This window comes from Opisthorchis viverrini, assembly GCF_000715545.1.
Source record: "Opisthorchis viverrini unplaced genomic scaffold opera_v5_366, whole genome shotgun sequence".
Taxonomy (NCBI): Eukaryota; Metazoa; Platyhelminthes; class Trematoda; order Opisthorchiida; family Opisthorchiidae; genus Opisthorchis; species Opisthorchis viverrini.
In genome coordinates this window covers 78273-101154 of record NW_008752019.1, presented here as the reverse complement: position 1 = coordinate 101154, position 22882 = coordinate 78273, and the positions used below count along the sequence as shown (strand labels likewise).

General features: G+C 45.6%; 1 protein-coding gene across 1 annotated transcript in view; it reads left to right on the top strand.

Moving 5' to 3' along the window:
- Positions 1 to 22882, top strand: part of T265_10374 (hypothetical protein) — a gene marked incomplete at both ends in the record, with an annotated part of 68216 nt that overhangs the window by 7155 nt on the left and 38179 nt on the right. The window contains 3 exons of the mRNA XM_009176730.1: positions 4701 to 4906; positions 7866 to 8004; positions 20605 to 20671. Coding sequence (XP_009174994.1) covers positions 4701 to 4906; positions 7866 to 8004; positions 20605 to 20671 — 412 coding nt within the window. The remainder of the gene's footprint in view (positions 1 to 4700; positions 4907 to 7865; positions 8005 to 20604; positions 20672 to 22882) is intronic.

The following is a 22882-nucleotide window of genomic DNA, read 5'->3' as shown; positions in this document are numbered from 1 at the left end:
TATATATATATATATATATATATATATATATATATAAAGTAAACGAACTTTATGGTTGTGCGGCAGTTAAGCATCAGTGGCATCACTGATGTTGCTGTCTTTGATGATGATGATGATGGTTGTATTTTTTGAGCGGTATACGTGGTGAAAGTGATCGCGTTTACCTTAATGAACAAACGATTTCTCGAGCGGGGCACTTTGGACGGGGATGTCTATCATGATCACAGAAATAACACATTTGAACGGATATTGCGCCGGTAGTTTAGTGGTAGTATGCTCGCCTGCCACGCGGGCAGCCCTGCTTCGATTCCCAGCGGACGCACTTTCCCCGCGGACCATTACTTCGATGATTTTCCGTAGTCTACCGTTACTCTCTATGGCAGTGAAGCATCAGTAGCGCTGATGTCATGCTATTGATGATGATTAAGGGTGCAGTGGTAGGTTCGACACGTGGTTCACGATTCTGTGAAATAGCAGATTAGGATCTACGTCCGTTACTAGTATGATTGCAACTCGAGTTGATATGCTTGGTCCAGAGTGAGTTCGCTGTGTGTTAGAAGTTTCTTGCGGATGGAAGCGGACGCCGGCCGTCAATTATAGCATCACGCACACATTCATATTTACATTCGGTTGCAGATGCTGGTTTGAGCTCAGTCTTTGGCTAATGACTTCAGTTTTCGTACGAACTGATCAATCTCCTGTCCGTTCTCTAGCTGGTAAGACTTAAGGTGGTAATGTGCATGTATAACGTTTCTCAGGCAGACGTGTAATCTTCGTAACGCGTCAGTCGAAGGTTCATATTCGGTGTAATCAAGAATGTGATTGTATACCAGCGGATCCCAAAAGTGGATGAGAGCTTCTAGTTTATCGGGTTTAGAAGATTCGACAGATCTCAGGAAGGTGTCTAGGGTACGAAATCGGTGATTTCAGCGTTCGACTTCATCTGCAGATCCATTGTGTCACAAGACAAGTAAACTGAATCGTCTAGAAGGTGTCCGGCAGCGAATTAGAAGAGAGTCTAAGTTATCGTTCTACTTGTCTAGGAACAAGCGTGGATGAGCTGAAATGTACGTAAAAAGATTCTATACTAGTGTATAGGGTGATTATAACAATAAGCAGACAATATTCATGGCATGAGTGTCAAAAACTCATGCTCATGTACCGTTCTCAGTACAAGTTTTCGCAAGTGAGATCAGTTCATGATACCACCATAACTTGCAACTGAACAAGCTCCCGCTCAAGTTGTTGTGATCTCTTAGGGGATCGAGTAGGGTGGGCAAGCGTAAACATCCCGTCTCGTTGCAATTAACATCCGTAGGCTCATTCGCGAAGGCTGACTAGTCCGCGCAGAACCCACTGGCTTTGACTGCAATACCTGCGGTTAACTTTGCCCGCACGGTCGTAGACACTTCGAAATTATTCTTCGACCCCCGACGCTCAGTTCTTCTGACAGTCTTCAACGTCTTCAACGCCTGTTTGGAGATGTTGCAAGATATGGCTGATATCGTTCACGTTCCTGTTGTCAGTTTCTATCCAGATTGCCTGAGTCAGTGTCTGGAGTTGCGTTGCATGCAGAATAATGGTGGTAGACTATGGCTAAGTCCCTTTCCAGTCCACTTTTCTTCTTTTTTCCACAGTTGGGGTTTCAAATAAATCATGGTTGTACGGCAGCGAAGCATCAGTGTTGAACACTGATGTCGTACTGTCAATGGTGATGGTAAAGGCGCCAGGTCATATGGTCCTCCCTGCCTGTGACCTCGCTTTTAACACAAACAGACAGCATTCAATCCATCTTTGGCGTTCAAACAGACAGAGATCAACTCACCGTTTGTGAGAATTATTCACCGACGTCTCAATACGAATTACATAGAGGAGACTATCAACCGCTATCCAGTCAAGCAACGAGCCTTCGCTCTCGCAACCACTCGTCTCGTCCTTTCATCTTTAGGCTTTATGTATAGTTAAAAAAAGCCTGTGGTTGTATCGCAGTGAAGCCTTGGTGTCATGACTGAAATGGCTGTTTTGTCAACGATGATTCTGTCGAAGATGACCATAAATGATGGATTCAATTTTTCAGTTGAGTCTGTTGATGCTATACTAGAACCCGAAAACTAGTTGTATGAACGAGAAAACGGAGAGTACTAACAATGTCTGCTTGTTGAGTAAAATTATTACAACAGGTATATATGCAAACAAGGGACTTATCGTTTTGCAGGTACAGTTTGATAAATCCTGTTGTAAGTCCGGATGCAGGTTTCGTGTCTTCTTCGCTGTTGTAACAGCCACACGTAGTCCTGGATATCCGTGAGTGAAGCGCCGCAAAGTCCTGAGTTGCTCTGCTCCGAGCTGGGCGACGTGCGAAGCTCTGTGGAGTTGTGTTGTGTCGCTGTGCTGTTATCCTATATGTAGGAACGTTTGCGTTTGTGTGGGTGTCAGCACATGACTTGTTGCCACCTTATCTGACGGTAGACAGTCGATGTCAGATGAGTCACCTTTGTGTGTCGTGATTTGTACGTGTAGGGTTGGGATCAAGGGCTTGACTGTGAGCTGTGCAGTCAAGTGAGTCACGATTCTGTGGCGTGATTTGTGAGTGTAAGAAAAAAAGACAGATCGTGATCTAGCTAGTGTTGGTGACCTGTACAGTCCTGTGTGTGGCGAAAGGGTAGCTACAAGTCTACGATTAAAACCAAATTGGGGTGCGAATAGGGGGCAAAGTGGTTCAGTGGTAAGAGCGCGAATCTACTGACCGGAAGGTCCGTAGTTCGAACCCGACCTCTGCCTCTCCATTTCCCTTGTCTTGGACAACCTGGCAGCACCCCAGCCCTCATGATTCCTTCTGGTGACATAGCGGTTAGGCACCGAAGAGGTATTACAGCTGTTAGGCAGAATTCCACACGGATCCCGCTTTGCCGCACGTCTTTAGGCGCTGCTACGGCCAGTAAGCCTGACCCGCACGAGATCGGTCAAGAATTCGGGACGCTTGCCGGTCCGGCATCAAGACGAGATCTGACTGGTCAGAAATCTGGACCCAACAGCCAATCGTGACCCAGTATTGGCCAAATGCCGGTTGCCAATGGCGCACCCAGAACGCCTCAGAACTTCCAGAAAGTTAACCGCTTACGCTATATATACGAAGCGCTGTGCAACTGTTCTCGACTTCGTTTTGGGCATTAATAGACCTTGGGCACCTTTGATGGTTGTTTTGACGTGAACGCTAGCTTGGGAGGCTCAGACCGTGAACTGAGCTGAGGAAAATACCGTTAATACAACAGCTGAACGGGGTGCAGGCCAGTGTGTTTCGCGAACCAGATAATTTTTTCCTAAACGATATTCGGTGTTCTTTCAGATCTTGTTTTAGGATTGGATATATATGCATGATCAAGAAAGTGCGTGTTTTTTGGAGGGGAATGTAGGTTGTCGAGTTTGGAGTGAGCGTTTTACCTGACAATAATGAATGCCAAATCGGTCGTGTTAGTTGGGGCTCCATTGGTTCATTGTATGAATTTACTGAAACCTTTAGTCGATGGTACGTCAGCACATTTTTGATTATAGACTACAACTGGGTCTGCGTGGATTCGTATATGAGTGCATAGATGTATGGCAATTAAGTACAATTGTGTGCATTTGATGTATTGTGGTTGATAATGGTGATATGTGCACGTTTAGCTGAACCCCAAGGGATACTTGGAGCCTTCTAGTCCATCAATTTCCAAAGAAGAACCACGGTGGGACTGAGATTTCGGCCTGTATTGATTGTAGTCCTTTCTTTCAAGTAGAACATAAGGTTGACGGAAACCCGGAAACTGCGCCTACCTGATGAGCCCCAACAAGGGCGAAACCGGTCGTGGGCTGTCGATGGATTTTTAGCAACCTTATGAGTAGTACATTACAAACAATCCTTTCTTTGTTGTGGTCCCCGAGACAATAGGTAGCCGAAGTGTCCGGAATTTATGAAAGCTGAAATATCTCGCATATGCAGGATAGTGTTGGGTTTTTACAAACCGCGATACAGTGCAATGTTTCAACATCTATATGGTGAAAGTACACACTGCTACGGTCCGATCCATACTTTCTATGCAGCATAGATTTTAGTCAGTGTTTAAAAATCTTTGTATATGGACATTCTGTCAGAAAGATTGAAGTTTCAGAGTTTTTTTTCGGAATGTACATTTTTCCCCGGGGGTAGACAGTCCGGTAATCGCGTAGGCTAAACCATGTCATCAGTGCCTCCAACGTGTAGATTTGGTTATAAAGGTGTCATAAAGGTGTAAGATCTCAATTTCCTAGACATGATGATTGTGTTCCACCGAGAAAGGCTTTTCACAGCATAGGTTTTGATAGCACCCTGAGCGATGGCTGCTGAGTTGCTAACGCGAACGTCGATAAGTCTAATGAAGGCGACCTCTCCCTTGTGCAATCTATTTGAGCGTCTTGTTCGCAGTTAGTCACACGAGGCTCATATGGCGCCCATAACCTGCGAACAGAAATAGACACACGAAGGTCGTGGCACTGTTGATCTGGGGTGGTTCGACTATTGTCACTCTGACCCCCCTAATAATGTCAAAATCGATTGTTCTATCATTATTGTTCATTCCGAGGACCATTCAATTAAGATTGCTTATTGTTTTGCCAATTTCACGGATCAGCTGCATTGGTTCTAGATACTCACCAGTCATTCACCGTAAATTCATCCCATTTAGGTTGTCACCTCTTACGTGGGATTTGGTGTCTGCGTTGTCATCGGCCTCTTATTCGCTATCCTGATGCCCTTGATTGGTCTGATTTTCTGCTGTGCCCGTTGTTGTGGCAGGTGCGGTGGTCGAGTGCACCAAATGGATGCAAAGAAAGATCCGTGTAGGCGAGTGGCCTACACCATTTGTGTTGTCATCATCGTTACGATTCAGCTGTGAGTTTTTCCGTATATTGTTGTGCTGTATATTGAGCGGAATGTCAATGAAGACATTCTAGTTCCTAGCATATCTCAACGTCCATTCAAAATGGTATAATAAAATACGAAACGCAGGCAGAAGCGATGTGATACAGTGCAAAAATGACTTCCTAGTTGATGACAATTTATTGATTCTCTTGAGACTCCACGTTTCTCTCGGCATTTCCTATGACTATAACCAACCCGCTTTTTAGAAGGAACTCCCGAATCACGCCATTGCCACACCTACTGGGCCAGGTTGGGGACGTTCCATCTGCATTGCATGGGTTGCAGAGGTATTCAGAATGTATCAAGGCGCTATAGTGTTGGAATATTACATCTCAATTCGGTTATCAGGTATGGAAGTTATCAGTATGTTGCTCAGCAAGCTGATGTGTGCAACAGCCGTTCGATTGTCATTGTATATTTCTACCTAACCTGGTGAATCTGCTTTTGGAATCATCGTAGATTCGCTTATTAGAGTATGTTACGGTTTACATCATTGCATCGCTCCATCTTGATCATCCATATCGAATCCCTTTTCAACACAGTTTCTCATTCACCATGCTGCTGTGTCGTTTCGCACATCTCATCACGCCATCCATATTACCCGTTTTGAACCATCTTGTGTTTCAAGCAGCAAACCCTGTGCTTTTCCCACGCAGACCTTTGGATCCAGTGCTTGTTTTTGACTTGGATGTATTTATCAGTCTGTTGGATAGTCTGAACCTCTGGAATTTTGTTCTCCATACCCTGCCATCCTCAAAACTACCCGCGCAACCAAAAAATAACTGCCTTTGATCACTCCACTTTGTTTTCCGTTTCATCAATTTAATCTTTTTCTTGGACGATATCTGCGCTTTAAAATTTTTCAGCGGTTAGGTGCCAACCCTAGCTCAGCGGACCAGTTGGCCCGCCTGATTGTTTCGGGGTATACAGCCTATTGGGTGTGTGTCGTTTATGCATTTGGTCATCTTTGAGTCGTTGTCTGTCGCCTACCTGACGGCAGAGGCTCAGCTAGGTGTGAATTCATCTGTCTGATGCTCTAAAAAACCTGTTCCAAAATGAGTGATTCTATGTTAAAAAGGAGTTTGGCTGTCGTTGAATTCTGGCGCAGTAGGGTTACACTCAATATCTACCAAATCATCTGTTGTGTCTTGCTGGTGGCGGTGCCACTTCTCTGTCGGTCTTACTACTCCGCCCATTATCCGAATGCACGGTAGCTTTAGACAGCACCTTATTGGAACAGAGGAAGATTGTTGGAAATGTATTTATGGGGTCATCACATGATGTTCCACAAGGTCGCGCTAGAACCTTCGTGAGAGAGCGAGAAACGCCCAGCTATAATGCTCGCTCTTACCAATTAGGACTTACCTTTTAGTCCGTAACCCTCCGGACATTATCGAAACACCACTGTCATTTCTTTTACCCTCTACGGGTCAGGTTACTGGTCATTCAGTATCAGGTATCCAACATGTACTGAGTGCACGTTGGCTGCAGTTCCAGCCACCGGAAAATGGGAGAGCTGGGAGATACAGTCGAGCACCGGAGACCTTTGCGTAAGCATTAATTTGCGTTGTATATTGCTCTGAGAGAACGAAAGACTGGGGAGCTACTTTGGGAAGGCGATGACTTTGATGCACAATCGCCGCTGACTGATCGTTTGAGCCATGTCTGCCAGTGCCGTTCACCGTTGCTAAATTGGGACGCCATCCAGGGAGGCCACAGTTGTAAACTCGGCTGAATTTATTGACAAATTTTTCTACAGTTCGTTGCCAAGTCATCTCGGACTTTTCCACTTGGCAAAGGGTTGGGAAAGAGAGCTTAGATAGGCAGACGACCTTCTGGCATGTGAAGTACATGTTGAATCGTGATTAGCTCATCTGTCGTGGGGATCTCCTTTTCCTAAAAATCATATGGATTACCTGAGCATTGCTACTCCGATGCTTCCACCAGACTCGCTGCACATGTCCTTTTTCACATGGTTTTGGTTGGTCTCTTCCGATGAGTTCGATACAGTCTCACCTTCCACAGAAATTGTTTTAGGTCACTTGTGGAGTAGGCTTTTACGCCTCCCACACCTTCCTGCTGGAGCAGATGGTTCATAAGGAACTGATCTGATTTTAAAACAGTCAAGACGTAGGTGTTATGGGATTCAACGGACATTGATAGGAAAGTCTCGTTGATGANTTCCGATGAGTCGATACAGTCTCACCTTCCACAGAAATTGTTTTAGGTCACTTGTGGAGTAGGCTTTTACGCCTCCCACACCTTCCTGCTGGAGCAGATGGTTCATAAGGAACTGATCTGATTTTAAAACAGTCAAGACGTAGGTGTTATGGGATTCAACGGACATTGATAGGAAAGTCTCGTTGATGACGAAAATTCAGCTGCTGCGCCTGCCTGATGAGCCTAAAAAGGGCAAGACCGGTCGTGGGCTTTCGAAAGGTTTTCAGCAACCTTATGAATAGTTTATAGCACTAGGTTCGTTTTGTTCACATTACCTGACTATGGGGCTGTTGTGCCACTGCAGGAAATTTGATAGTCGGTTTCTCCACTGTGTACATACAGATGTTTTCCCAAGTTGCCGAATCCCAGACTGGTTGGTCACTCGGTGGATAAACCTTGTAGACCGGTGTTTTTTAGGTAGATGGTTCAGGAATTGTTTCTCTACCGACTTTTATCTTACCCGCATGGTATCATCGGAAATCCCATTACATTGAATCTCGTTCACGAAAAAATAGTGGTCTAGCAATTAATAGACCGTCAACTTTGGATTTTTGTCAGTCAAACTTCTCTTTCCAGTATTGATTGATGTCAGCTAACCCCTAAGCACCAGTGGGGATTTTGCATTAGTTCTTTGAGTACTGAATTTTTTGGTTAGTACATACACGATTGACCGGTATTCCTTTGCCTTTCGCCCGCTTCCTCTGTTTAGCGTTGCGATCGTACTTGCTTTTATTAACCACTTCCTTCTGCACGAGGCGATGGTGAATCCAGACTCCCGCTTGGGCACTTTCAGCAAGTTGAATGAAAGCCTTGCTGACACTGAAAAAGCTTTGGACGATATGTATAAAGTAAGTCATTCCTGGTGAAATATGAAGCGGTTCTGTGTTGCTTAGCGACGATTTTCCAAATTTCATTCCTTCTTTGCAATGATTGCTATGCAATTTGGTCTGAAATTTTATCATTATATGTGCATTGTTCTAGGATATGCTTTTGACTAGTCCTGTGAATTTTGACGACCCAGAGGAGAGCCTTCCAGGTCGAACAGAAGACCATGGTTTTGTTCAGTTTTCTCGAGAGAGACTGGAAATCATTTGGAGCGCAGTTTTGAAAGGTCAAGTTCAATGGACGGTTTTTGCGCAGTGCCAGCCGAATATTGCTTTTGTGCTAACTAGGTACCTATATTTGAAATTTTTTTGAAGACGGGTGGTTATTTCTGTGTCCTCATATTCCCGCATTGTCGGCAACCACTGGATGAGCCCGCTTCACGGATACAAATGGCTGCCAGTAGGGTTTCTCGCGTCCCTCCACTACTGTTTGAAGCCGTTCACTAGAAGAATAATTTGGTTGGTCCGCAAGTTAGTCATCTTTGCAAATCCACCGAAAACATTGTCCATTTGCCACCGATTAACTCACTCAACCAGGTGCTGGAACAATGCGTTCGTCGTCGGAAAACTTCATTGGACACCGGTTGTTCTCTGGGATCAGAGCTCAATCAGTTTATGCAGGCATGCTTGCCGGAGAATACAACCGATTAATGTTGTACTCTCACCCGACTGAATCCATCTTTTTGGAACAATTAACCTGAAATCTAAACAACGAGACCAGAAATAAGCTGACCGTAAACGCGTGCCATTCAGGCACAAATAAGTCAGTTGAGGTCACAATGTGTTTCCAACTGAGGCTTGAATGATGGAAGCGAATAAGAGAGAACGACCTGGAAGTGGATTATAAAAATATCGGCGATTTACTTTCATGGTATGGTGAGTATTTCGTGTGTTTCCTTAATGGCAATGCACGAGTAACAGTGACTGGGCACCAGTGCAGGCTTTCCGGCTCCATGTTGAGTGGACTAGTTTGTAACCCGACTCAAACGTGCAACTGTTAGAAATCGAGAACTTGAGAAATTGGCACCATCCCTCTTGGCAACTAGGTTCTCGTTCTTCACAATGTTCTTTGGGCACCGTTTCTCACAAGAAAACGTAACGTACACTAGTAGGACGTACCTTTGGTGGCTTACAAAACTAATTGGAATCAAGCAGGATTGTGGATAGGGACTCGTCATTTTCGAGAAAGGTGTGGTCGGATACCTAGAAGTACAGCCGCGCTAGGCTTTTCTTTACTGGAGGTCATTAGCTAGGTGCAAGTGGACGGGCCACACGACTTTTTGGTAGACACCTATGGCCCGTTGCCCTCCGGAGCGGCCTTCCGCTGAACTGACCGCACAGTTGGTGATTTGTTTTTGCATGTGATTCTCTTCGCTACTGCTATAAACATCCGATTTAATTTCAAGCTCGCGGCTTAGGAAGTGTCAGAACAATGGCTCTTTAGGTGAAACAACCTGACTATTCATCTAAAGGCGGATAGTCTAATCGTTCAACTATTGTGGCTTTCTGTTCGGCAAGCTTCCAATCCACTGTTGTTTATATGTCGTGTGACCTAACGTTTCCCTCCCAGGGATACAATCAAACTTGCCGGCGGTTCACCACAGCTATTCAAATCAAAGAGCACTTGCACATCTTGTCGGTAGACAGCTTACATCCTGCTTATATCTCATCATCTTTTAACTCCTGTCCCACTTGATACTCATTCCTCCGTAGATTTCAGCTCTTGGCACCTCAGCCACCTAAAGAATCGACCAGCTGCACGCTCACGCTCATATGTACGCCCTTGCATCCGCGATACAAGCCTCGAGCTCCTGTTTTTATTGAAACCGTTAGTGTGCGAAACCCTGTAGAGGTGGGCCATGGAGGTGCCCTGGCGCGTACACTGGATGCCCTATCGATCGACACCTGTATCTGCGGGGTTTGAATACATGATCCAAGTGTAGCAATTGCGCGTACGACACCCTATGAACTACGATCTCTGTGTGATTCCTCAGCTGCTGCAGCGGGTTGCACTGGTTTTGGGGAAGCCCTCAGTTCGCGAACGGAGGCTTCATTACTCGACTGGATACTTTAAACATCTGACTTTGTATTGTCCAACTAACATGAAGACCCCACTGGTCGAAGTACTGAACGCTCTTTGTCGTGTCCATTTACTCACCAACTAACCATAGCGTCGATTCCTCGGTAGGCACACTTAAGGAGCCATCCGCCCTCCTGTCTACCATAAAGAGTTCATTTGTAATCATAACTGCAAGTTTGGGTACACATGTGAAGTGCTTCAACCGAGACACCCTTTGGTGGTATGTTTAGTCTGGACGCAAAACGCAGCGCCAGTGGTTAGCGTCGTTTGCATATTGTTTGTTGTTTCTCTGTAGTACTGGGTTTTAATGCAGTGGGTATCGTGCAACTTGGGTTGCCCTGCTTCCGAGCGAGCCCTTAAGCCAAATTGACCACCTAGCCATCAGCTACCGACGGCCTGACTCAGTCCTTGACTGCTGGTCGTTGTGAGATACACAGGTCGATTCATATCGTGCTCTCGTTCGGTGCATGTATTCATCACATTTACCCGGTAAGCATAAGAAACGAGCATCACGGTTAAGGGTAGGAAGTCTTCTTGATCCGCTGGTTAAGGGAACGTATCGATGCTTACCATGTAATGCATCACGGGGTGCCTCTCTTGGGAAGACATCTGGAATGAGATAACCTCCACTATACGTGACGCAGAAAACTAGTGTTTCCGAGAGCATACGCGGAAGCTACAAGATTCCAGACTGGTCTAAATCACTTCTTGATGATAGGTGCTCTCTCGGGGTTCAGAACATCATTAAGCGACAATTAGTTTTCAACTCCAACGTAGTCTGGGGCGAGATGGCCCAAGTGGTTAGAGCGCGAATTTACTGACCGGAAGGTCCCTGGTTCGAATCCCACCTTCGCCTCTCGACTTCCCCTGTCTAGGCTCGGGCAACCTGGCAGTATCCCGTGTGCTTCCTTCTGGTGACATGGCAGCTAGACACCGGAAGTGCTACAGCTGAACGCTTTTGGTCTGTGTGGACAGAGGCCTGGCGGGACCAGAAACTCCGAAGAATTGGAGAGGGTAGTGTAGTCAGGAACGTGGAGGCCGTTTCGTATGAATTGCGAAAGGGGACAGAATACTTCAGTGCGTCAGTGGAAGATCGGTATGTGGAATATTTTCAATACCGGTTTACTGGGATCCTGTGACTATTTTTTTATCAGATCCGTTCGTTTGCGTCGTGATTTGTATGTCCACATGCGCTAATATGAATTTCTACTTGAGGCGTCATCGGGCGCCATCTACCAGTGTTATCGGAAAGTGAATAGGAATCTTACGTTCCGCTTTGATTAGATTGTACTTATTTCGGAACGGTAGTTTGTTGCAGAGAATCGGCCTAATTGACGTTCGTACGCGTGCTCAGATCTGGCTCTTCATACCTATCGCAACCTGGACCTCGGCTTCACTAATATCGCGACGCCTAACTTGGACTCGTAAGACGCAAATCCGGCCATATTTTTACGTTACGCCAAGTGCTTGAGCAACATGAGGTATACGGCCATGGAACAATCAGGGATTTTTTTATATGAAAGGAGCCTGCGAGTGTGTGGATAGATTGGTTCTTTTAAATATGCTTGGTCTGGCAACAATTTTTTCACCACGACTCTGGTCGGGGTAGGGTTTACCATTCAAATGCCTGCTCACAACAAATGAAGTTCGTCAGGTCGCCAGTTTTTTCACAGACTATCGTGGGATACCCGCTCCAAGGGGCCATGAACCTAGGTATCGAAATCACGTCTGGAGAGAGATATGTGAACGTGGATTATGCGTAAGACATTATTTTGTTCCACCCACGAACTTCTGAACGGACTGTCAGTGTTCCCGTTTTTCGTCATGCATTATTCGGTTTCAGAGTGCACAGTCAAACTTCAGAATTTCGCTTGCTATTGTGCGTGTCATAGGCTTTATAATGAAGAGCCTGATTTAGGTGATCCGTTAACATATCATAGCAGGTGAGTCGTTTGTGGCGTCAGAGGTGAATTCCGGGGAAACAAAAGGGTGATGTTTACAAATCAACTACAAGAAGGGTCTTAGTTCAGTGGTTGGAAACTTCGATCCGAGGCCATAAGAAGGCCTCGTAGACGTCCCCGTTGTATAGCAAGGATTAGCTGGCGGCCGTATGTGCGTAACGAAGTGGTGCGTAAGCAGGTAGTCGCTTACGAATCAGTGTTTTTATAGCCGGAAACGGGTTTTGGCGAACTGTTCACCGGGAACAGGCTATGATATGACAAAATGAATGAGGATGGCAGCAGTCAAGTTGAGTGCTGTGGAACCGTGCCTTCCTGACGTGATCTTGCGTGCGCGTGGCTAGAAACCATGCAGGGCATTGTACTTCACCGATTTTGGTGGTATGTATGTTGTAATTTCGTGGATTCCGGAGTCATAAAATTTCGCTTTACGATTGTCGAACTTTGTCGTGTGAGTTTAACGATGCACACTGATTCAAACACTTATGACGCTCAGCTCATAATTTGTGAAAGGTCTACATACGGTCGTATTTGAGGTTGCCGTGCTTGTTGATGGTAGTATGAGAAGCTTTGGCTTACCAGGTCATACCCTAACCCACTCCTTGCCTTAATATTGCGGTTGAAGGTACTCGAAACACTGTCCTATTTTCCAATCTTCCGTATGGCTAGCCACGGGAACTTTCAGTTTGGATATATTTGCGATTCTGGATGTGGCGTCCTATCCCAAGTCACTTGTGCGACACGGTAAGACTCCTTCATGAGAACTCGTGAGAAATGACTAAATGATTAGACGAAGAGTGTATTTTTTAAGAAGTCGCCCTGGCATTCATTCCCCGGGAGCTTGGTTCGTCAAACGACTCAGCGAAAAATCGTAAATAAATATTTTTATGGTTTAAGGGAGTTTAGATGCGAATGTATAGCGACGGATGCCAGCTGCGTTATATAGACTGTTATTTCAAGTGTTTCTGTTTGAGCGTTATGTTTATCAGTGTCATCTTCGGAAGTCTCATTCCCAACCCTTTTAACCGGGTCATTATGATTGTTGTGATTGTTTACTAGTCTTTTAAAACTACAGGAACTGGAAAGTCAGTCGTTTCACGCTTTTTCCTCAGAAGCTTGCAATAGACTGCAGTGATCAGCCCGGGTAAACGTCCGGTAGTGTCAACGAGCACTTGGATCACGGCATCATTTACTTACGGCAACCCATGCTATAGCCGATCTGTATTCTCCGAGGAAAGCTATTGAAGGTAAATCTACGTCGTGTGCAGGAACACGGGTAACTGAGGTGATTATACCGGCCTTCGAGCGTTTTTTATGGTTTGTACCCGGGCTGGGATACTGTCAGGGTGCCCAAACTTAGATGGAGGACAACTAGGGCTCCCAACCGACACTTTTTCCTCAAGATCGTGACCGTAAGGCACTGCAGGAGGGGGTAGCATACTACCACAGTAGCATAAGTTTTTCGGGAACAAGTTGTAAACCTGAAGGGCCAGGAGCCTGTGTTTGTCAAACCTCTCTCCACTGGTCAAACTGTACGAGGATTTCTGGGTAGATCAGTGAGCCTTCCAATGACAAGTACGCAAACTGTCGCGCCACCATAAGGTCCAGTCTCTGTGGTAGCAATGAGCGTCATTTTTGGGTCACTGAACACGGATTTTGCTTAGCACTTTTTATCTGCTGATGACTACACCCTACTACTGATGACTACATCCATTTCTGGTTTTATTCGTTGAGTAGGTGTAGACGACTGAGGACGATATGCAAATGATGATTGGTCATCGGGAAACAGTTTCCTTCGTTGTGGAGTGAGCCAACATGGCTTAACTCCTTAGACCTCATTGGGATCCTAGTAACAAGCTTGTGTGCAAATTGCAAAGCGATTTCGAAGAAGTATTTCTCTCTATTCGAATGAGAATTTTTGAACTAATGGGCACGATGAAAGTCCAGCGCTGTGTCCGACGCATGTACTCCTTTCCAGTAATTCTCACATTTTGTGGTGGTTCAAGATATATGTAAATTTCGACTGTTCCTCAGCCTAGGCTTGGGCGACTTGGCAGTATCCCAGCCCTCGTGCAGCCTTCGGGTGGCATGGCAGTTAGGCACCGAAAGGGTGCTACAACTGAACGATTTTTTTCCTCAGTACATCGAAGATCAGCCACAGCCTTAAGCATCTACTGGTTTTACCACAGCGATTGATCTACACAACGTCTTCTCGCGTAGCCACTCATAGTCTGGCACGACCGTTTTTCTGTGCGCAAGAGAATTAGCTTTCTCTTTTTCGAAGTCGTCGATGTACGTAACGATGTTTCCACGATTGGTTGTTGGTCTTGCTACTAAACTTGGCAACCGGACTGCGAATGCTTCGTCACCAACCGAGGGAGTATCCCTATTACACAGTTGGGTGGGTTTATTCAACAGACTGCTTTCAAATAGTGCATGCACATTTCCCAGCACATTTTAGTTTTGTGTACCTTGGTTTCCAATAGGCCAGTGTGTGCCACAAACAATGCGTGATGTAAGTTTAGCTTGGATATTTGTTGAGAGCTTTCTAAAGCTTGTTACGACAGCGACGATTTCCGCCGTTCATCTTTTCTAGAAAAGTTCGGGAAGCGTTTGGTGAATTCCTTGTTAAGCAACAGTCTGCTTTCTTCAAAAAGGCCACGTCGGGCGAATTGTTTAGGTTGCCCAGTTTTTGAGTAGCTACACACCTTTTCTCTTATGTCGCACTAAGTTAGCAATGATTGTTGACTGAGTTTTTTTCGGTATGGGTGAGTAAATATATCTGACTTTGCCTCGCAAAGGTTCAGTCCAACGGCGGAGAAACTGCTTCTTTACACCCGCAATTTACTAAGGTACAATGGGTCGTCTTCATAGTTGTTCTGTACAAACGGTACTCAGAAATGATGATCGATTGTTAGGCCTTTACGGATCACCGCATCACGCTGCTTTCGGTGGTAACCCTCCGGAGGCCGTCCACAAGTCAAATCCGTGTCGCATCATATTTAGTTGTGATTAATTGGATCATCGATTGTTTTACTGTCTTAGTGTCAAGTTAGGTGCCCCATCTACGCAGCCAGTTGGACCGGACGCCTCAGATTCTGATTGCATTTCCTGGCTGACGAAGTTGGGAAGCTGGTCATTCAGTAGATTTATCTGCTTCCGGTCCCCATATATCCTCTTGTAAAGACCATATTCCACGGCTAGAAACCAGAACTGTGCGAGCGGTTGCGCTGAAAACCGAAATTTTTCATGTGCACAAGCCGATAATATTCCTTTCCATCCGTAAAACAGTGACAACAAGTGAGGGGTCGTTCTGCAGTTCGTTTTTCTAAAAAGAACTATCTTTTTAAGATTTGCTAATTCGCAGTGAAGTGAGCACCAACAGTTGCGTGAATCCTGGGATGTACTACCATAATCCGTTTTGATTGGTAGTGTCCATGTAACACCCGCCTAATCCGTTAGACCATGTTGGTCAGTGGCCAGTGATCCGATGAACACATTCTCTCGGGCCTTCAACTCGATGGCTGGAATGTGTGTTACCTAAACCCGTAATTTGACAACACTGTTTTCTTGTGCCTCATTGCGGTCAATCTGTGAAACTTTGGTCGAGGACCGTGGTTGTCATATTGAGGTCCGTCTGCATTCCAACCCACGATCAGTAGTAACTTAACGAAGTTAGGTCTTTTGAGTTACCGTTGCCGTGCGTTATGACCATCGGGGTTTCATTCAATGTCCAGGCACCTTCATTACTTTGTCTATATCATCATCCATGCTTTCGATTCTACTTCTGTGGTCGCCGAATGAGCGAGTTGCCGTCTGAGCGGTACAGTAGGAAGACTTCAGCCTCGACAGGACTCCCCCTTCAGTCGCTCCCGAACCCTTGGTTCTGGGTAAAAAAATCGAAAACTAATGTTGATTGTCCTTTAACTGCTTTATTATAGACGAGCGATCATGTTAAATAGTCTTACGGTTTATTAAGTGCACGAGCACAATTCCATTATAGTTGCGGAGTGATATAGTCAAGCACTCAGTGGCTGGTCGTTTTACACCGAACTTGACAGGCACGGATAATGGTATTCGTCTTCATGTCGTGTAATTTGGTGTCAGCGCGTTCACACCGCATGCACTAAAATGCTGCTTCAGGTACTTCAGCTTGTATTGTAAAGTGCAGTGGCATGGTCGTGTGCTACACTAAATCCTGGTTCATTGAGAAGTGCTATTCTGCATGCGAAATTGCGTGTGGCAGGCGGCTTGTCATGGGCGCGTATTCCAAAGGTGCAGATTTACTCTCAGTTTGGGGTCAGGTGACACGTAGTGTTTGACTGAATGCAGTGGTTTTCGTTACGAACTTCAGCGCTGAAGGGAGTCAAATAGAAGTTGACACAACCGAATCAGTTCAAATCTGTCGTTAACCGCACTGATTCGAAGCACTTCATCCAGTTTTTCAACCAGGTACTGTGCGAATGCGTTCTGGTCCCGTATTAGAATGCTAAAAGTGCAAAAAGTTAAACAGGGTCAAAATTTTTCTGCAATAAATGCACAAGGAAAATGGACCTTACCATGATGTGACGGCTTGTGTGCCTCTGTAACCCACTGAGTTATATTGGGTGACTCACGGACAACGTAGGTCGCTTGCTTCGGATGTGTGCCGATCACAGGCTGTTCCTTCGGAGTGCCAATTTCCGGAACAGTGGAAATCGTCTGGCGACCTGTCGCCCCCCCCCCCCCTGGCGAAACAGTCCCGAATCCGAATGAACCATATTGGTGTCGGTTCCCGGCAGCGAGGGTCATTCACTGTCTGTCGCTTCTAATGGGACAGTAGCATGGACTCTAACCATGCACTTGTGCGCTACTGCTTTCCATTGTGCTTTCCAGGTCTCCACAAGAGGCACACCCCTCGCTCAGCCCTTGAGAAGCTACTCAACCGAGAAATCGAACGTAACTTTCAGAAGTGGCTCGTAAAACGGCTGTAGGATTTCGGATAATAACGGTCACAGAGAACGGATACCCAGAGTAGTTCTTAGAGCAGGGACCCAGCCAAACTCTTCCAAATAGGGATCTCAATAGGACCGTGGCCTTGCTGAAACCGGGCAGCTGATTCCTCCTGGCTGCAACCACAACCCAACGCCTCATTCGACGCCAGGTGTCCGTGAGCACCGCGAAGCTCGGTGGACCCAAAGGCCGAAGAAATGGGAATTCGATCGTCTGGATCTCTGGAATGTGTTGAAAGCGAAACATTCAGGTAACAGAATAGGTCTCTGATATCCGGCAAAGGAGAACGTTTGGACTGTTTGGCACAACACTTTGAATAACATCTCACATGACCACCTGCTACCTCCATTCCGGTTTTACCCCCTTCAACAAAAGTTGGACCATGAGCAGGGAACTGCCCTCAACCTCAGAAGTGTCAGTGTATATATTCCTACTCGAACATAATCACGATCCTCGCCCTGACGGCCTTTGGTCAATGCCTGTCTAGCCTATTTGGGTCTATCTGAGGGAAGAGACCGTTGTGATAACTGGAGTAAGTGGATAATAGTACCCATTTTGATATAGGTTACTCGCAGTGAATGTAGGAACCACAGAGTTGTTAGTTCGAGTCTGGCGTCACCGATTCTCCGTTGTCGGACGGCGGCACGCGCATCCTTGACTCGTGAATATCAAGATCGATGAAATAATGAGACGAACGCTGGAAGGCCTCCGAAACCCTGTGTTCAAATATCCTGTGAAGGAAACCTCGTCAATCTGAAGTGCGCATTCTCATCTTCGAAGAGGAGGAGAAGGCGCGGGTGTTCTTGGATGAACTGACCAAAGTCCTTTGGTATGCGCTTTTTACCTATAAAGTGTAAGGTCATGCTCGTTGACGTGCAGTCACTGAACGCGCCACTTACAAGCCAGGAATAGGCACTGGAAGTTATGGTGCGTTTTATGTATCTTGGAAGTTGTATTAGTTCTGACTGTGGTGTGACAGGTGAGCTGAATGCACGAATCTGCAAGGCTCGGGTCGCGTTTGCTAATTTTAGACACGTCGCCAGAGTGGTGTATCCCTGAATCTCAAGAGATATGGGTATCAAGCTACAGTGCGGGCTGTTTTGTTGTGTCCGTGAGACTTGACCTGTTTTAGCAGCGGAACTGAGACTTCTTCAGGTGTTCTACAATTGTCGTCTCAGAACAATAGCTCGGGTGGGTTGGCGTCAGTGTATCCGTAACGAGGCAATTAGAAAATGAGTTTTCGGTTGTGTAACGGGTACTTCCGTTGAAGAATGTGTCCAGCACCAGAAGCTGCGTTGGTTGGAACATGTGTTGCGTATGCCGAACCATCGTTCGCCGAAGAGGGTTCCGTTTTGCATGCACAATTCAGAGTGGCGTAAGCGGAGAGGTGGCAAACCTTCCAACTTGGCAGAGGGGTATGAAGGAGGTTACGAAACGCTTGGGTGCTGTCGGTGTTACTCGCCTTCCAGGATGGGGACCGCGTGATCCTCAGTGTCTGGTTGGAGACATTACAAGGTCCAACCGCCAATCGATGTCAGTGGTGTTCTTGTTGTCAGTTTCTATCTAGATTGCCTGACCAAGTGTCTGGAGGTGTGATGATGATGAATATCAAGAATTTTTCGACCGAGTAGAGACTGCTTGGATTACATGTTCACGCTCCTTCAGGCGTTAGAGCAACGCCATATGTACTGACGACTCAATCTTGGTATTCCTTGACTTCAAGGCTTCGTTGGATTCTGTGGATCGTTCTGTACTGTTACTCGTTTGCTCAATAGGGTATTCTCATGAAGTTTCTGAACCTAATCCAGTCCCTATATTCCCCTACTTCTGGGTGTGTGAGTGTATTGTGAGCTCTCCAAATGCTTTCTTGCTTTCACTTGTTTTCGTTCTAAAGCTTAAAATGTGATATTATAAAGTTTGCAGTTCTGCGTCAGTGAACCGTTAGTGTCAACAGTGCTGTTGCTGTCTCTGATTATGTTGACGATAGATGTGGCTATAGCGACCGCAGTCCTGGTGTGAACTGACACGCACCATCCATACAGCCTGAGAGTGTCGTCAGAAGTGCACTGATTGCGAAACAATACGTTACATGGATTGTGGAGATTTCGTCCTGTAAGTGAAGCCAATCTATGCTGAAAAGCCGAGGAGCGCTGTACAGCTGTTTCATCTTTTTTTGGAATCAACAGCAATGCGCATCTCACGAAACTCCGAAGAGTCTCGAACCCGCGACCTCCCGATTAGTAGTTTGAACACTTAACCGTTCGGCCACGAGCGGGTCCTGGTGTGATGGTGTATGTTACTGATGAAGCACTCGAATAGTCTGTGGCCTGGTTCCAAGCTCCGCCCCGGCATCTGATGGAACATGAAGGTTATTACGGAACTTATGAAACAACTTTGCAGTGTCCGTCTACTGTTGTTTAACAGTCGGTGGATGTCCAGGAAAGTTCTAGGGGGTGTGTGAGAATATTCACTTTTCAAACTCTGTGCGGATAAGATGTTTACTTTCGTGTCTAGTTACTTGTAACCAGTTAGTTCATGCTTCCTAATGAGCGATTTCACAGCGAAGGACTTTCCCCTTCACTGGTAGCCACTTTAAGTGCTGGTGATAAGAATGCTTCGGACAGCATGTCATGGCTAACTCGGAATAGTCTTCATAGGCTATTCGCGAGGTTCATTAAATTGCGCAGATAAGCTGTACTTAACATATTAACACTTTCGAATTTGAACCTCTCTTTGATGTAGAACCCTGTTGTCTCATTCGCTGGTCGTTTGGGGACCAGTTGCACGCCATTGATGTGTGGTGTTCCATATTGACTAAGCTAGGTTGATCAGTGAGTGCTTTGCTTTTGTAACATTACCGGGATAAAATGTTGAACTCAAATGCCATACTTGAGCATAAGTTTGATTGTGCTAGCTTTATTCCAGATGTGTCATGTACAACGTCTGGAGTTAACAGAATTGTGAGAGCTGAAGCTTCAGTTGTGTAAGATTAATATCTAGGTAGAAATTAAGGCAACAAGCCGGTAGCAGGAAGCGACCATGTAGATATAAATTGCAACTCCCCATCGGTTTGAGAGTGTTATACCTAGGTAGATTCTCGAAGCGAATCGAAATATAACCGTTCTGCGAAGTCTGTTTTATTTTCGGTGTGCGTACACAATTTTTCATGAGCATTGTTTTCTCTTGTTGATTTGGTTCTTTGATAACCCCTCTGATTGTCGCTTCATTTTATGACGACATCCGGTGCCGATTTCATTCTTTTGCAGCATCGTCAGAGAATAGCAATTATTGTCCTCCGTTTAGAACCTTAACTAAAATTTTCAGCTGATCCCTTATCAGGTCATAAGCTGAAAACAAAAACTAACAGCGCTGTTCTGGCGCAACAGCTGGGGGCCAAAAACCCACCGCTTTATAGATTTCAACAAGCAACCGCGTGTTACTAGTTTTTGTCTAACTAGTCGATCGCAGTCACACGTTGCCATGCCACCTTTTGTGGTTGCTGTCACACATGCACGCCTATCTCCTTCGTCTTAGATGGCAGTCAACACGTCCTCGGTCGATTTGAGCACACAAAAGAACCGGTTTCTCTCTATTGTAGATGGTGAGTTGGCCAGTTTTATTTAGATTTCGTGCTCCTTTCATCCAACTCTTTCTGAATGTATATGACAGCACACCGTGGCACATGATTGCACTACCGTGGTGCATATATTAGTCTATTCCTGACGCGTTCGGCGCTTGCCTCGTGATCGTAAATCGCATTTGGATTATTGAAGCATCAGGATTCTAGCTTTGTGGCCTTAGGTGGACACCTTGGATCTCCAATTTTAAGCCATGAACTCGATTGCATTCTGGAGGCACGGGATCGAAGAATCAAGTTTTGAGGAGCATTACCAAAGCGGGAAGCTACATTTCAATAGCGGGAGACCAAGGCATCAAAATGCCCCACTTGCCGCTGAAATTGCGTTAGAAGTGAAAGATTCGAAGGAGGAGCTGTAATCCAGACAGGACAGTATTTCCTGAACCTTGTGTAAATAAAGAAAACTGGCTTTTCAATCTTTAGGTAGCCAATACAATATGGATGAGACTGTCGACAGCCTACGTCGGATGTTGGACTGTTCTCTAGGCTTGACAGCTTTGTTGCAAGCTTTGGTGAGTAATAAAATAAGGACCCGCCATTTTGGGATAATCGTTCTGTTGTCGCATGATTTTGGGTTGAGTGTCACTGTTGCTAATACTCCGTATGAAACGGATGACTGTTGAAATGAGTGCCATGGTGCTTTCGTACATTCCTGACCGTTTCGGGCGATCCTCCTTGCTTTTTGCCGAGGGCCACATGGATTATCGCCCATAACCGTTGGTAGTGACAAATTTGAGGGTTTTAGGAAGTTTCTGGCTTAAATTTGTGTAGCTTTTTTTGTTTATTGATACAACGGTGAATCATCAGAACAGTAGAATGAACTGTTCCTCTGACGCGATATTCAAATTTATGTGTTTTTACGCTGTTGATGCGTTGTCTGCTGCAGTAGGAAGTATGTACTAATAAATTTCTCCATGGTCTGGTGGTTCTTGGGCTCCACTACTTTCAGGTAAGGTTTTGCTCTCATTATTGGTGAAATTCGTAGGTTTTCAAGCTGGGAATCAGACACTGGCCACTTTAGTGTAGGTGATGAGGATTAGCCTTGAAAGGACAGGTCGCCTTTATACTGAAGTCATGCGTCATTTGGCTCATGGAATTCAAAATCCTTCATCTTTGCTGGCTTTGACTATGTAACGGTCGAACGGTATCTTCGAGTGACGCGTAATACCAGAACCTCCGGGTAGGCAAAACAAAGTCGGAGCTGGGTTTCTATGCGGTACTATTAGGGTAAGAGAAATTCACAATTTGTACAAACCTCGACAGTAGATACGCGTCCAAAACAAACAGTCCGCTTGGACTTCAAAAGTGCAAAGCAAGGGAGCAAACAGGCTCCAACGTGCGACAGTCATACGTGCAAAGTCAGATACAAATGGCCGGATGACCTCAAGGCCAAATGGGTGAAGTGGTAAGGAGGAACAAACGTCAGTTCATATATACACACTAAACACAAAAGTGGGGCGGGGGCTACAAATGGGGACATAATAAACGTGGAGAATTTCATTGTCAACATGATAGATGATACAAAATACTTGGTCTGAGTGTTTTGACCTCCAGTTTACTTTAATATACATTGGTTGGTCATTGGTTGAATACAGTGTGTTGTTGCATCAGTATGTTCGTAGGCAGAATGTTCGCGTGGAGTTATCTGAGATCATGCTTTAGATAACGTCTGGATAGTGGGAGCTAGCCACACGGCTGTTCAGCCACTCGTGGTCGAACTGTTAGGTGTTGAACCACTGTCCGGAAGGTCACGGATTCGGAACTCTGAGTTTCGTGAGATGCACACTCCTAATGATTCCCACTAGGGATACAACCACTGTACAGTGCTCTTCGACTTTTTAGAGCCGATTGGCCTGACTGACAGGGCGAAATGTCAATTGAAAACTACTACATATCTTCACACTACGATCAATTCTGGATAGTAGTTTTGTTTTCGTTTTTGCGCGATTTACTGGATCCAGTCCAGGCCAATAGGTGCTGCTGACTGGCAAATCTTATGTGGTGGTCCCACTGCCAAGGGACGAACATTTCTGGAATAAGCGGTGTTTGTTCCGCAAAGGGATTGGTTTCTCTGACGGTTACAATTCATTCAGCCTGTCGAAGTTCCACAATTGCGTTTCGGATGAAGTTTGCATTAAGTATACTTAGCTATTATATATATATATATATATAGAT